Source organism: Centropristis striata, chromosome 9 (assembly GCF_030273125.1).
Source record: "Centropristis striata isolate RG_2023a ecotype Rhode Island chromosome 9, C.striata_1.0, whole genome shotgun sequence".
NCBI lineage: Eukaryota > Metazoa > Chordata > Actinopteri > Perciformes > Serranidae > Centropristis > Centropristis striata.
The window spans coordinates 23,034,462-23,046,680 of record NC_081525.1 but is presented as its reverse complement, the minus strand read 5'-3'; the positions used below and the strand labels follow the sequence as shown (position 1 = coordinate 23,046,680).

The following is a 12,219-nucleotide window of genomic DNA, read 5'->3' as shown; positions in this document are numbered from 1 at the left end:
AATACGACTTTTACAAAAAGTAATGAAACCCCTTCCAGCAACTGCAGAATTTAAAGGTAAATTATTGTTAAATGAAATATAAACTGTTAATATAAGAAAATAACTTATAAAATTACACTAAACATAGAAAAAATAATGGAAAAATGTAGTGACATCCTTTTTAAAATGGCTCCATGTACACAGTTGTTATTGTGACTTTATCTCTAGGCCTTTCAAGGGCTCTTAGGAAACATTTTAGTCTCAATTGTTTGGTTGATGTTGAACAAATGAAATCACGGGTCTGTTTCATTCCCAAGGACATCCCCATCCGCTACTATCTCACTGTTTGATTTGCTTCCTCCTGCACCTTCTACGCTATTTAACATTAACAGCATCAATGGATGCTTGTTTGAGTTGTTCAGACAATCGTGTGCTCTGCGACCTTTGCAGAAAAACAACATTTTGTTATGGTTACACAAATAAGTCAATGAGTAGATTTCCTAGGGATAGAATTAATTTGATTATTTTAGGCACATATTATGCCTGCAGCAGAGCAATTCTTGTGATCCAATCATACAATGGCGACTTGTGGAAAATGAATAGGGGGTATTGTCAGGAGGCAAGCTTGTTTTCCGATAAGGTTGTTAGAAATTATTTTAATTAGTTCCAGTAAGGGAGCTGAACATACATGATGCATTGTGGATCCACACCCCAGGAATGTCACATTTTTGTCACATGGTGGATCCGTGAAATTTATCAGTTTTGCATAAGCCTCCTTACAACAACAGACTTCACAATGTCAGGGCAGATAGATGTGGGAGAGAATTGGCCCTCTATGTGCATTGAGACACACATTTTAAGTAAACAAACTGTTATTCAAAGCTGCTAAAGACTTCTGGCCTATATCCGCTGGGAGCATGAAATCCAGACAGATGATGTTGATGATATCTTGAAGCATGATCCGGCTCTAGTGTAAAATGTTTGTTTAGATTCACTGCTATGGCCTTTAGGCTTTGTGTCCATGTACTGAATACAACGGAGGGGAGTGTAGGAAAGCTTCAGAAAAGACTGTGTGAGGACGTAGGAACATACATTATGTGCTGGTTGTTCTCATGCCTTGACAGTCGTGGGAAGCATATACTTGCATACATTATTATACTATTATAAGAGATTCTACCAGACTAACTGAATTTCCCCTTGGGGATGAATAAAGTAATTTTGATTACTGTGTATGAAAGTAACAAGAACAAGAAGTAACAAGTGTGTTTTACTATACTTAGACAACTATTATTGTCTTTTATGGGCATATTGATAGACTACATTCAAACACTGCTATATACATCATTTAAATACATCAGTAGGTTACTTGAGTCGTGATTAATTTAAAGATCACTTTAAAACACTTTCTTCCACTCACAAACTCAATACTCCAGAGATCCGGAGTCAATTGCTACGCTTTATAGGAAAATCTGTGATGGAGGACATCCAACTTAAAGTGAGTGTGGTCATTAGTTTATTTAGTCAGAGTTACAATCTTAAAGATCTCTGTTTTGTCTCTTCAGGTGGTGTGTAAGTGGTGTGTTTTTGGATCTTTTTTTAACTAAATTTTAAGTTTCATAGTCTGAAGTCATCTGTGTCACCATCTGTAGTCATCCTGATAACAATATATATCACGATAAAGCATGTTTTCTGCAGCATAATATATCGTGTAATACATTGCAAAGTTCGCACATGCAATAGTCACATTGCAGGTTATGTGATGTTAAGTAAAACAAATTAACTCAAATGTCATGTTACAATTATTTTTGCTGTTTTATACAAAAGGAAAACTTGCAAGGTTCTCATCTTCCATGACCTGCTGCAATAGGATGGGCAAAATTGTATCCAGATATTGGTCATTTTATATCTTTAACGATATGTATCATGATATGACTTGTTTTCGAGCAATTCAATAAATAAATAGTCTATATTAAATAACAAGTGGTGGAAAAAGTATTCAGAAACATTAATGATTAATACCACACTGTGAAATTACACCACTACAAGTAAAACTCTTGCATTCTGACCTTACTTAAGTTCCAGCATCAAAATCAAAATGTACACTCACATTGTTATATATATTCCAATTATATCATTGAATTATTATAATTGATTAATTTATGTAAGCAGTGTTTTAATTTTCTCAAAGTAGGGCTGATTTTGACTACTTAATATACTGTTATGAGGTTTCATTAAAAAAAAGTCTAATCACAATTTTTATGTTAAACCTTGACATAAAAAGTAACGCAAGCTGTCAGCTAAATATAATGGAGTAACAAGTATAATATTTGCCTCAAAATGTAGTGGAGAAGAAGTATAGAACCTCAAAACTGTACGTAAGTGCAGTACTTGAGTAAAGGTACTTAGTTACATCCCCCACTGGAAATAACCACATAGTTAAGCCTATTATTGTGTAAATATGATATATATCATCATATATCATGAGGCTGCAACATGATTTCAGGGGACCATTACCTGAGCCATGTTTATATGTCATTGGTTTAAGTCACAGTATTTAAAAATATTTACAGACTGAACTGTTTTCCTCCATTCAATTTAAGACCACAATTGAAAGCTTTATCATAAATATGTAGCTATTTGTTCATTTTCCTCTGGGACATCTGGTTTGTTGAGGCGAATCTGCAGACAATAGTAGCACATGATTGAGACAAATATAGATTCACAACAGTATGATGCACAATGGTAAATGGAAAAATGTAGTGTAACGGTAGCACGATTAGAGTCATTAAGTGGGCAGACTGACTGAAATATGTCAATTACACAGCAATTTCTGTGTAAAGTTTGTTGCAGACCTTGTGAGGCAGTAACAGTAAAACCCTGTGTGTGTGTGTGTGTGTGTGTGTGTGTGTGTGTGTGTGTGTGTGTGTGTGTGTGTGTGTGTGTGTGTGTGTGTGTGTGTGTGTGTGTGTGTGTGTGTGTGTGTGTGTGTGTGTGTGTGTGTGTGTGTGTGTGCGTCATTTCATCTTTAATGACAAAATCATGTTTTCCATGACAAACCATGAAGTTTCTTCGTGTTTGGACCCCAGGCTCTCCCCTCTCTCAGGGGCCAATCCTTGACCCACTCCCCCCACCTCCACCCCGTCGAGGCAGCTGAGTAAATCCACGAGGACATTTAAATCTTGAAGGTCAATCCTCCAATCCTGCTTCTCCTCTTATGTCTTCTTCCTTGCCACTTTCTCCCTCTCCCCCTTTTTCCTGCCTTGTCATCCCCTTTTCCGCCTTACGCTGTGATAGTTAAAACTACTTCTTGCCCCAGAGTAAGGATGCAGTGTTAAGAAGCGCTTACGACCGTCCTTTAAGGTTAACAAAAGTTTCAGTAAGCATTCTAAAGAAGTCACTCTTTGTGAGAAATCAGGCTTGGGGCGAGCATAAATCCTCTGGGTATAGTCGCGGCATTACAAATACCCGCAGCGCCTGTATGTGCTGATGACTACAAAATTGAAAAAGAAAGGCCCTAATAATTCTGAGGCAAGTTTCCCTCAGCAGTGGGTATTGATTATTTGTGTGTGGTGAGAGATTTGGAAAATTCAATTAAAGGAGTTGTGCAAAGGATTCATAAATTCAGCCCCTCCAACCCGTATCGAGACATGGTTATGTTCTAAATCAATGCTGCACTTCACAATATATTTTCTTAGGAACATAAAAATAAATAACATTTAAACAGTTCTGCTTACTGCAGAAACAAATTTTATTTTCTCTGAAGCTTTTTAGTAACAGCCAACTTCTGACTTGTGCACATCTTCAGGGTGGTAACATATTTTTATTGCAGTTTTCCCGTAAGAAAATCCTATATAATATGAATTTTGAGATGACAAAATGAGGAGAAAGGGAACGGCTCAGCAGTGTAAAAATTGATCAGGCCATAGATGGGGCCACGTTGGGGAAGATTTGTATGTCAGCAGTAATGGGCTGTATTAAAAAGAAGATTCCTTAAGATGTCATAAAAGTGATGGGGCTGTGTCGCAGGTCGTGGGCCGCTGGCCCAGGCGGCTCCTGGACTCTGGCACATCAATCCTAACGGACCCTCACAGACAGATGCCACCTACCCACCAGGAGTTTTATGCTTTCTGATTGAAGACATGGTTACAATTAAAGGGGGGAGTTGTATATTAGACTGTTTTGGTCCAAGTGAAGCCGGTGGCTTTCGATCGACATTGTAGGTTGCAGAGTATGCAATCTTTCCAGGCGTGATTTCTGATTTAGTGAACATCATTGCATTTCATCTTCGTGTGCAAAAAATATAGTTTCATTTTTCTTCGAAATATTAACATACCAACAAATAAGTCTTTTTGCATGGCTAAATATGTTGACGGTTGAATGAAGACACTAATTTGCATTATAAAAGGATAAGATTGTAGTTGACTTAAAATTTAGTGTCTCTGTTACTTCCATTATTTGTCTCTGCATTGCTTTTCTGCATTTTTTCTCCAGTTGTGTTGCCATGAGTATTGCCCAGATTATTTAATAGTTGGCATATCTTTTTTCAAACAAACACTTTTACTTACCTATAATTGCATTTTTATTTTATTTTAAATTAATTACACATTTTATTTTAAGGACAGACAGAAATCCATTTCCATACATACTGGTGCATGGAAATATGCCTCCCGTTAACTCTCTTCTTCATGAACATTCAGTCTTGACAGTGACTGTGGTGTGTGTAATATCACTGGGTGCCAGTGGGGTTACAATCATGTTTTCCTCTCCCATATTCCCCAGGTTTTTGTTAGCGAGGCATCTTGGCTGTTGACAGCTAATGGAATTGCTCTTCACCTTTTGTGCGTATGATCCCGCAGAGATAAGGCAGGAAATGAATGTTGAATCTGTGCTGTCAGTCTGTGAGGGTGAGGTGTCTTGGAAGCCGTCATTCAACGGAGGTAGAAGTGTCTGAAACAGTGCGAGCGAATCCTCTGACATGTTAGACCCTGTCTTACCCGCCGCAGCCTCTGTCTGGCAGCTGACAAATGTTGATTCTACATTAACCACAATGCTGCAACGCTGTGCAAATAATGTTCTTTCAGATGGCAACCCTCATCCCCTTTATGGCTAAAACTATGCAAACCTGTGCAGTTTAACACCTTTGAAAAGTAAAGGTGGGGAGGCAAACTGTCTTGCACAACACAGTAGTCTCTTTATTTGGCAGTGCCTGGGAAGGCCGAGGCCTCTCGCTGCCCGAGTCGACCTAAGCAACAGCTGGTGTTCACAGCAACATTTCCTATTTCTGCCTAAGGTGGATCATGTAACTCTCACTTTATCACCCTTAGAGGCCACGTGAAGGACAAAGCTAGCACGCTCATAAACAAAACTAATGTTTTGATACTGGCCCCTTTGGAGATTGATAGAAGGATCTGTGGTGCTTTTAATGGCCCCCTTTCCACCTCTGATACATCACAATCTCTGGCCTATGCCAATGCTTTTCATTGGAGGTTGATCTAAAACTGTTACATCTTCTTATTACTCCTTGTAATAAATATGTATCAGTAATCTGGAGCCACTTTGGGAAATCTGCTTCATCTCCTGTTAGAGGCAAACTTTAAGATATCAGGACGCAGTATCTACTTCCTGTAGTCCGAGGATTAAAGCCATAAAAACCACAAATAGTTATACTGGATAACTAGTCAGAGTCGAGGTGGTGACAGGATTCTTATTTTCACTGTGGCTTGAAAGTGAGAAAGGTTTGCTCTCTGGTGTGGAGCTAGTTAACATAATTTAAATACGAGAAACACATGAACTGGTCACTTTATCAGACTGATATGGTTGAATCGGATATTTTATATATTTCCAATTGCAAACCCAATAGTTTTGAGTGATATCTATTAATTGGCATATGGCGATGTCCACAGTGTTGGATGATATTGTTACTTTTTAAAATACTTTTTAAAATACTTTTTATATTTATGTATGTGTGTTGGATATTAATTGCTATTTTTAATTTTTGCACTTTTGAGCCCATTCACAGTTAATCCTCACATACTCACCTTGTATTTCCTTAGTCTCCTTTAGTAGTGATGCGCAGGTCAGGGTCTTTAATACGCACCCACCTGGCCTGTTAAGGACCAAACCGCAAACCACAAACTGTATACCTAGTACAACTTTCCCAACTGAAGACTGAGACAAGAGACGATAAATCACAATGTTGGGCTCTGTGGTCGATGACTGTTGCCTACCTGTGATAGAGGATGGTATCTTTCATTGGCCCAACCCCTAAAACCTAATATGTCTTAAACAGTTACAATAGAGCAGTGGAAACACATGCACACATGGCAGTTTGCTTCAATAACTATTGTATTTTTTTTTAGCTTTATTATTACTCTTCTATGACTGGGAGTGTGTTTGTCACATACTGCAGTGAATTACCATTGTTTTCCTGGTCTTTACAGTCATGGAAAAAGTTATTAGACCACCCTTGTTTTCTTCAGTTTCTTGTTCATTTTAATGTCTGATACAACTAAAGGTACATTTGTTTGGACAAATATCTATCTATAAAGCAAGCAGTGTGTGTGTGTGGCTTGCGCATGGCCAAAAAGGTGTGCATCCTCAATTTTGAAGATTTTTTAATTAATTTCTCAAAATATCATTATTTACGTAGGACATGTTGCGGCATTGCACTGTTTCCGATCGGACGCCTTTTAGGGGAGCTCCGCCCCATTGTGTGATAGGCCTACACCTGGTCAGTAACACAATTCACTCTGGATTTCCACGCCTGACTCATCTCATCTGTAAGTCTATTTAGCCTACCTATCTTTTGGAGTTTTAAAGTGCGCTACAAGGATCGATCTCCAAAGTTATTCAAATAGTTTCCAGCGAATATCAATTTTCAGTGTGTATGTGCTGAATGGTGTGCGTACCTTATGAAAAGTAAATGTTTTATGGAATTGCAGACGTTGTAGTGTGGCATGTAACGTACGAATACATACTTCCTACGGGCACTGCACTAGTAATGATAAAAGCAAAAATATTGCGTAAGAGTTTAATTTAAGAGCTGATATCTAGCCACTTTCCATGTTTTTTGTTGTTGATAATAACCAAAATCATTATCAGGAAAACCATGGAAAATGGTGAGATATCAGCTCTTAAATTAAACTCCTATGAGCTATTTTTGTTGTTATTATTATATTTGTCCAAACAAGTGTACCCATAGTTGTACCAGGCATTAAAATGAACAAGAAATTGAAGAAAACAATGGTCTAATATTTTTTTCCATGACTGTATATAGGTTTTTATTTATTTATGTAATATATTATACCAATAAAAGTATTAATGCTTATTTCAATTAGCAATTCATCTTTTGATTCTCTGTCATAAAATAGTGAAAAATACTCAATACTACACAAAATTCCAATATGAGGTCTAAAAACTGCTATTTTTGTCTGGTCAACAGGTGAAACCCCAAATATACTGATACAACAGTTATTTATTTATTCTTAAAATGAAAAAAAAAAAATTGGTCCAGGCCTCGAGGTTAGAGAATTGGGCTTGTAACCAGAGGGTTGCCGGTTCAAATCCCAGGACTGACAGGTCAAGGCCCCTTGAGCAAGGCACCTCCCCATACCCACTGCATCCGGGGAGTAGTAATATGCTGCCCACTGCTCCTAGCATGAGGTTGAAAATTTCCCCGTTGTGGGTTTAATGAGGGAATCTTGTCTTAGAAACTCAAAAAGAAGCAGAAAATCCTCCCATTTGACAGGCTTAAACCAAAGAATCAAAATATTTTTGCTTAATAACTTGCTGACTTGAATTGACAACATCAAAGTTGTTGCTTTTTGCAGCTTTTGTATCACATGCACATGATCTTCTTCAGTTGCCCAGTTTTTTTTAATGAAAATGTCATTCACTTGTAATCGATTATTCAGTTATTCTCTTTGGCACTATTGAATTCAAATAAAGTAGACCGGAAAGTATCGTTTTGGATGTGTTGTTTTTCAGTATTTTGCTCCAGCTGTATTGTAACCCTTACTCCAAAAAAGTAGAAACAAAAAGTGCACATATTAACAAAAAAAATCCCAGCATTACCGTAGATGTCTTGTCTTTATTGCATTTTTTTTACCCATGTTATGCTACTAACCTACTACTAATATTATTGATTTACGTTCCTGTTTCTTCCATTCCAGGAGTGAAAGATAAATTCTTATTTTTCCTCACATCTTTCTGAACGTATTGGCATGACTTTATATAAACACATGTAATAAAAAGGGCAAACCATCAACTTTCACGCCACCTCTAATTGGCCCCTTGTGTTCATGTCCCATTGTAGTAACAGTTAACGCAGATCTTGGGCTCCTATTTGTCCCTGTGGCTCATTATTGGCTGCCGGCCTGGAGCCTCAGATGCACAGGCAACCCTCGCTGACCTGATAACATTTATAGTTGTAATGGATTTTTTTATGCCTGTCATTAACTCGCTCAGAGATTGGAGCAAGAAATTGCTTGTACCTTTTTTCTGTGGTATTTCAACTTTATAGCATTATGTTCAGATATGTCACCTTCCATCATCTCTTTTTAAGGCCTGTCCTGTCACTGGTTTTGTTTTAAATGAACAGGTCTTTTGTGCAGGACCCTTGTAGTATCTAGGACTTGTAATGAATATTTAATGATGTTGAGTAAAAGCTTTGAAAGATATAATTTCTGTCCAATTATTGGCTCTGTCTCTGCCAGACTGTTAGGGGTGATTTAGCGGACTACTTGGTAAATGTAGACAGTTTATATGAAGCTGCTCAAAATTAAATCATTTTAACAATGTGGTAATAAAACCGATGTTCACTTTAGGTCATTGAGGATTTTTATTTATTTTCACAAAAACTAAGTTTGTACAAAAGAACTTCAATGATGGATAAAAATATACACAGTAGAAAACGTTTAAAAAAAAAGTTTGCATGAATAATGTTCAACACTTACACCTGAGTCCAGTCCTATTGTCTTTTAATCACAACAACCAAAAGAGGTACTGGGAGGGGACAAAATAACAAGAACACCTTACTATACCATTAAGTCAAGCACCATCACCAACTATGGCTTTAAAAGTTACCACAAAATTAAATCAACACCTCTCCCTGGGTCTTAACATTTACATAACATTACAACAGGTGTTCCTATTATTGTGACCACCCCGTGTTGCTTAAACATACAGGCACAGAGCTATCTAAGGTCAAATGTGCAGGCTGCACACCGCTTGTGCACTTCTACTTATGAGATTAGCCAGCAATCGTGTAGTTTGAAAATTTGAGTATTACTGGTCCAGTAATTGGTTCACTGATCGCAAGAATTGATTTGGTCCAAACTGGAAAAATATCACTAGCCTGATGACTTAATGTCATAGCTCCCCTGCCTCCCTATGTTAAATGTAATGATTTTTCATCCCACAATATCCCTTATAATAAACATCTATGTAGGGCTGCAACTAACAATTGCTTTTCTCAACAATTAATCTGCAAATTATCTTCTTGATTAATCATTTGTTCTAGAAAAGGTAAGACAAATATTGTAAAATATTTTGTTTTGTCCAAGCAACAGCCTAAAACCCCAAAAATCCAATTTACTATAATGCAAATAGAGAAAATGCAGAAAATGTTCATATTTGAGAAGCTCGATCCATCAAATGTTTGGCGTTTTTTGCTTGAAAATGTACACTGATGATTAATTGATCATCCAAAAAGTTGCCAATAAATTTTCTTTTGATCATTATTGAAGCTACATTTGTGCTTCTTGCATTGGCGACACAATGCCATGAGTGAAGCCTTCATGCACATTAACATGCCCCATGGTGTAACACTGGCTTCCTTGAAGCAAAATTAACTGAGAAGTCTCTTGCTGTGCATATGGCTGAATTTGACACCATTCAGTTGTTCTTCTTCTGGCTCTTTCTGCTGGGTGGCTCGCTGAACTGGACAACGTTGAAATATATAAATGTTCCAAAGAAGTGCGCGAAAGCAGCCATGGACACCAACACAGGGAACAAGTCAGGTAGATTTGGTGGAGGAACGAGAGCAATAGACACGATGCTCAGAGCAGCCATGACTGCTACGCTGATGTAGAACTGTAACACAGAAAGACAGAGTGGTTACTACCTAATTCAAATGACACAGGGACACAATATAATGCAGAGTTTATACTGAAATGAATGAAAGATTTCACAAACCAAACCTGAGGGGAAATGCTTGTGGTCAGGTACAACTTTTGAAATATTAGCTTTATAAAAAGGTTCTCAACTCAAGGTCAGCTGACTTGTTTTTTCTTGAGCTTTCAACCAGGTCTCTATCCTGGCAATCAGATAATCTGCTCATGTTTATATTTCCTGGCAGATGTGTATGTTAGGGATGGAAGTTTAGGATATCCTATTCTCTTTAAATTGCCAAACTACTACCCCTTTAACTCTTTTCTCAACTGCTTTTTTGTGATGACTGAATTGATATTCCAAACCAGAACTGTTCCCCATAAAAACAATGAAAAGACCAGGCACCTCGGGCCAAGAAAAAACTGTTAGCTTTTCCCTTAATTTTAAGTGTAACTATAATATCAAACCAATGAATGATTTAATTTGAAAGAGCTCTGATCACACTGCATATTTATCACTGGAGACTTACATCAAATTGGTCATTTGAGAGGTGCTATAAAGAAAAGACGGAGTGCCACATATCTCACAGCACATTTGAATTAAAACTACTTTTTGCCTTGTTACGGAGTTGCAAACAGAACTGACCGTGAGATCATTCATGTGTCTATTTGGGCTTTATGAGCTGAGCAGAGATAAGTCAGTGAGTAAAATGGAGGAAACACCTCATGCTCACACCCACCCCGTCACCCCAAACCCATGAAACCTTATCACCATCGTCGGGGCTCGCTATTTATGCTTCTTGTGTAAATAAATATATCTAGGCAAACCTGTGTTAATGACGTGCGCTATAAAAAGACACCTTCTCTTAATCTCTGACACCCTACCGGAGCCCCTGTCGCTAAGGGCCTGGCAGTGCAGCCACTTCAGACGCTGTGGAAACTTAAATAAGTGATAAATAATTCTTTGGCTGGCAGCGGCTTTCATCCACGGACAGCTTACACAACTTACAGCGGCACATGAGCTTTATTTATACGGTTGGGTATATCTTCCCACATGGCTGCAATTAGGTCTAGTGCCTCTTTCAAAGTACAGGCCGCCTGGGATCCTGAAATCAGCACCCTTCCCATTACAAATGCACCCATGTACAAGAGCAGACATGAACTATTAACTTAATCAAGCAGCGATATCTACTTCTGTTTACAGGTCATTGAATGTGAGCCTTGTCAGAAGAAAAAGGAAACTCTGCTTTCACCTCTGAAACTCCCCTCGGATGCTGCCATTCTCAGCCAACATTATTAGGGTTCAGAGGCTGTAGCAGGCTCAATTCTAAAGCTAGAGTGGATATCATAAGAAACTAGATAACCTAAGGAATCCCTTCAGGACCAACTATGTCAGGCTGGCTTGAAAAACTGGCATGGCTGGGCGATATATCGACATAAAAAATATATCAATATATTTTTAAATAAATATAAATGCTGCCCTTACTAGGGTTCGTCATATTTAGTTCTTTTGTAATGTTTGTTATTCTTTTCTCATACAAATACATTTATTTCAGAAAAAGATAGGCCTATTTTATCTCATAGGCTATTTTTATTTGAGATATTTTTTTATTTAAATGTGCAATTTATGAAGCTTTGATTTTATTTATTTTTTAAAAGGTACACTTACATGTTACATAAACGGTTTCAATAAAAATATGTGTTACATGTCATATTTGGCTTTGACTTTGACTGAACATTTGCTCTCACTTTGCGATAAAAAATATCGAGTCTGAACTGATAGAGAAAAGTAACACATTTATTCCAGACTTGTGTGAGCTAAGTGATGTCAAAACTATATTGTCCTTTCGTGGGAAGGACAATATATAATAATAAAGAGCATTAACTAAGAACAAATGTGATATCAAGGTTTATATTAGGTAAATGTTGTAGGTCAAGCTGCAGAGGTTGCGGTCTGTGATCCCAGAGATTTAAACAGGAGGCGGTAACTTCTATCATTGTGGTTGCAGCCCTAATTGTCTGCCAATAAAATAAAGGTCATGCAGATTTCTTAATAACCATTAACACTGACAGGGATGGCTGTATATGTGCAGGAGGTTCTGAATTGTGCTAGGGACGGTTTTCTGTGACC

The 12,219-nt window shown here is 37.7% G+C and overlaps 1 protein-coding gene across 1 annotated transcript in view; it reads right to left on the bottom strand.

Annotated features, from left to right (window-relative positions):
- Window positions 1–8,816: 8,816 nt before the first annotated feature.
- alg6 (ALG6 alpha-1,3-glucosyltransferase) overlaps window positions 8,817–12,219 on the bottom strand; it is a 19,249-nt gene continuing 15,846 nt past the window's right edge. Inside the window, exon 14 of the mRNA XM_059340539.1 lies at window positions 8,817–10,071. Within this exon, the coding sequence (XP_059196522.1) occupies window positions 9,874–10,071 (198 nt within the window). The 3' untranslated portion in view covers window positions 8,817–9,873. The remainder of the gene's footprint in view (window positions 10,072–12,219) is intronic.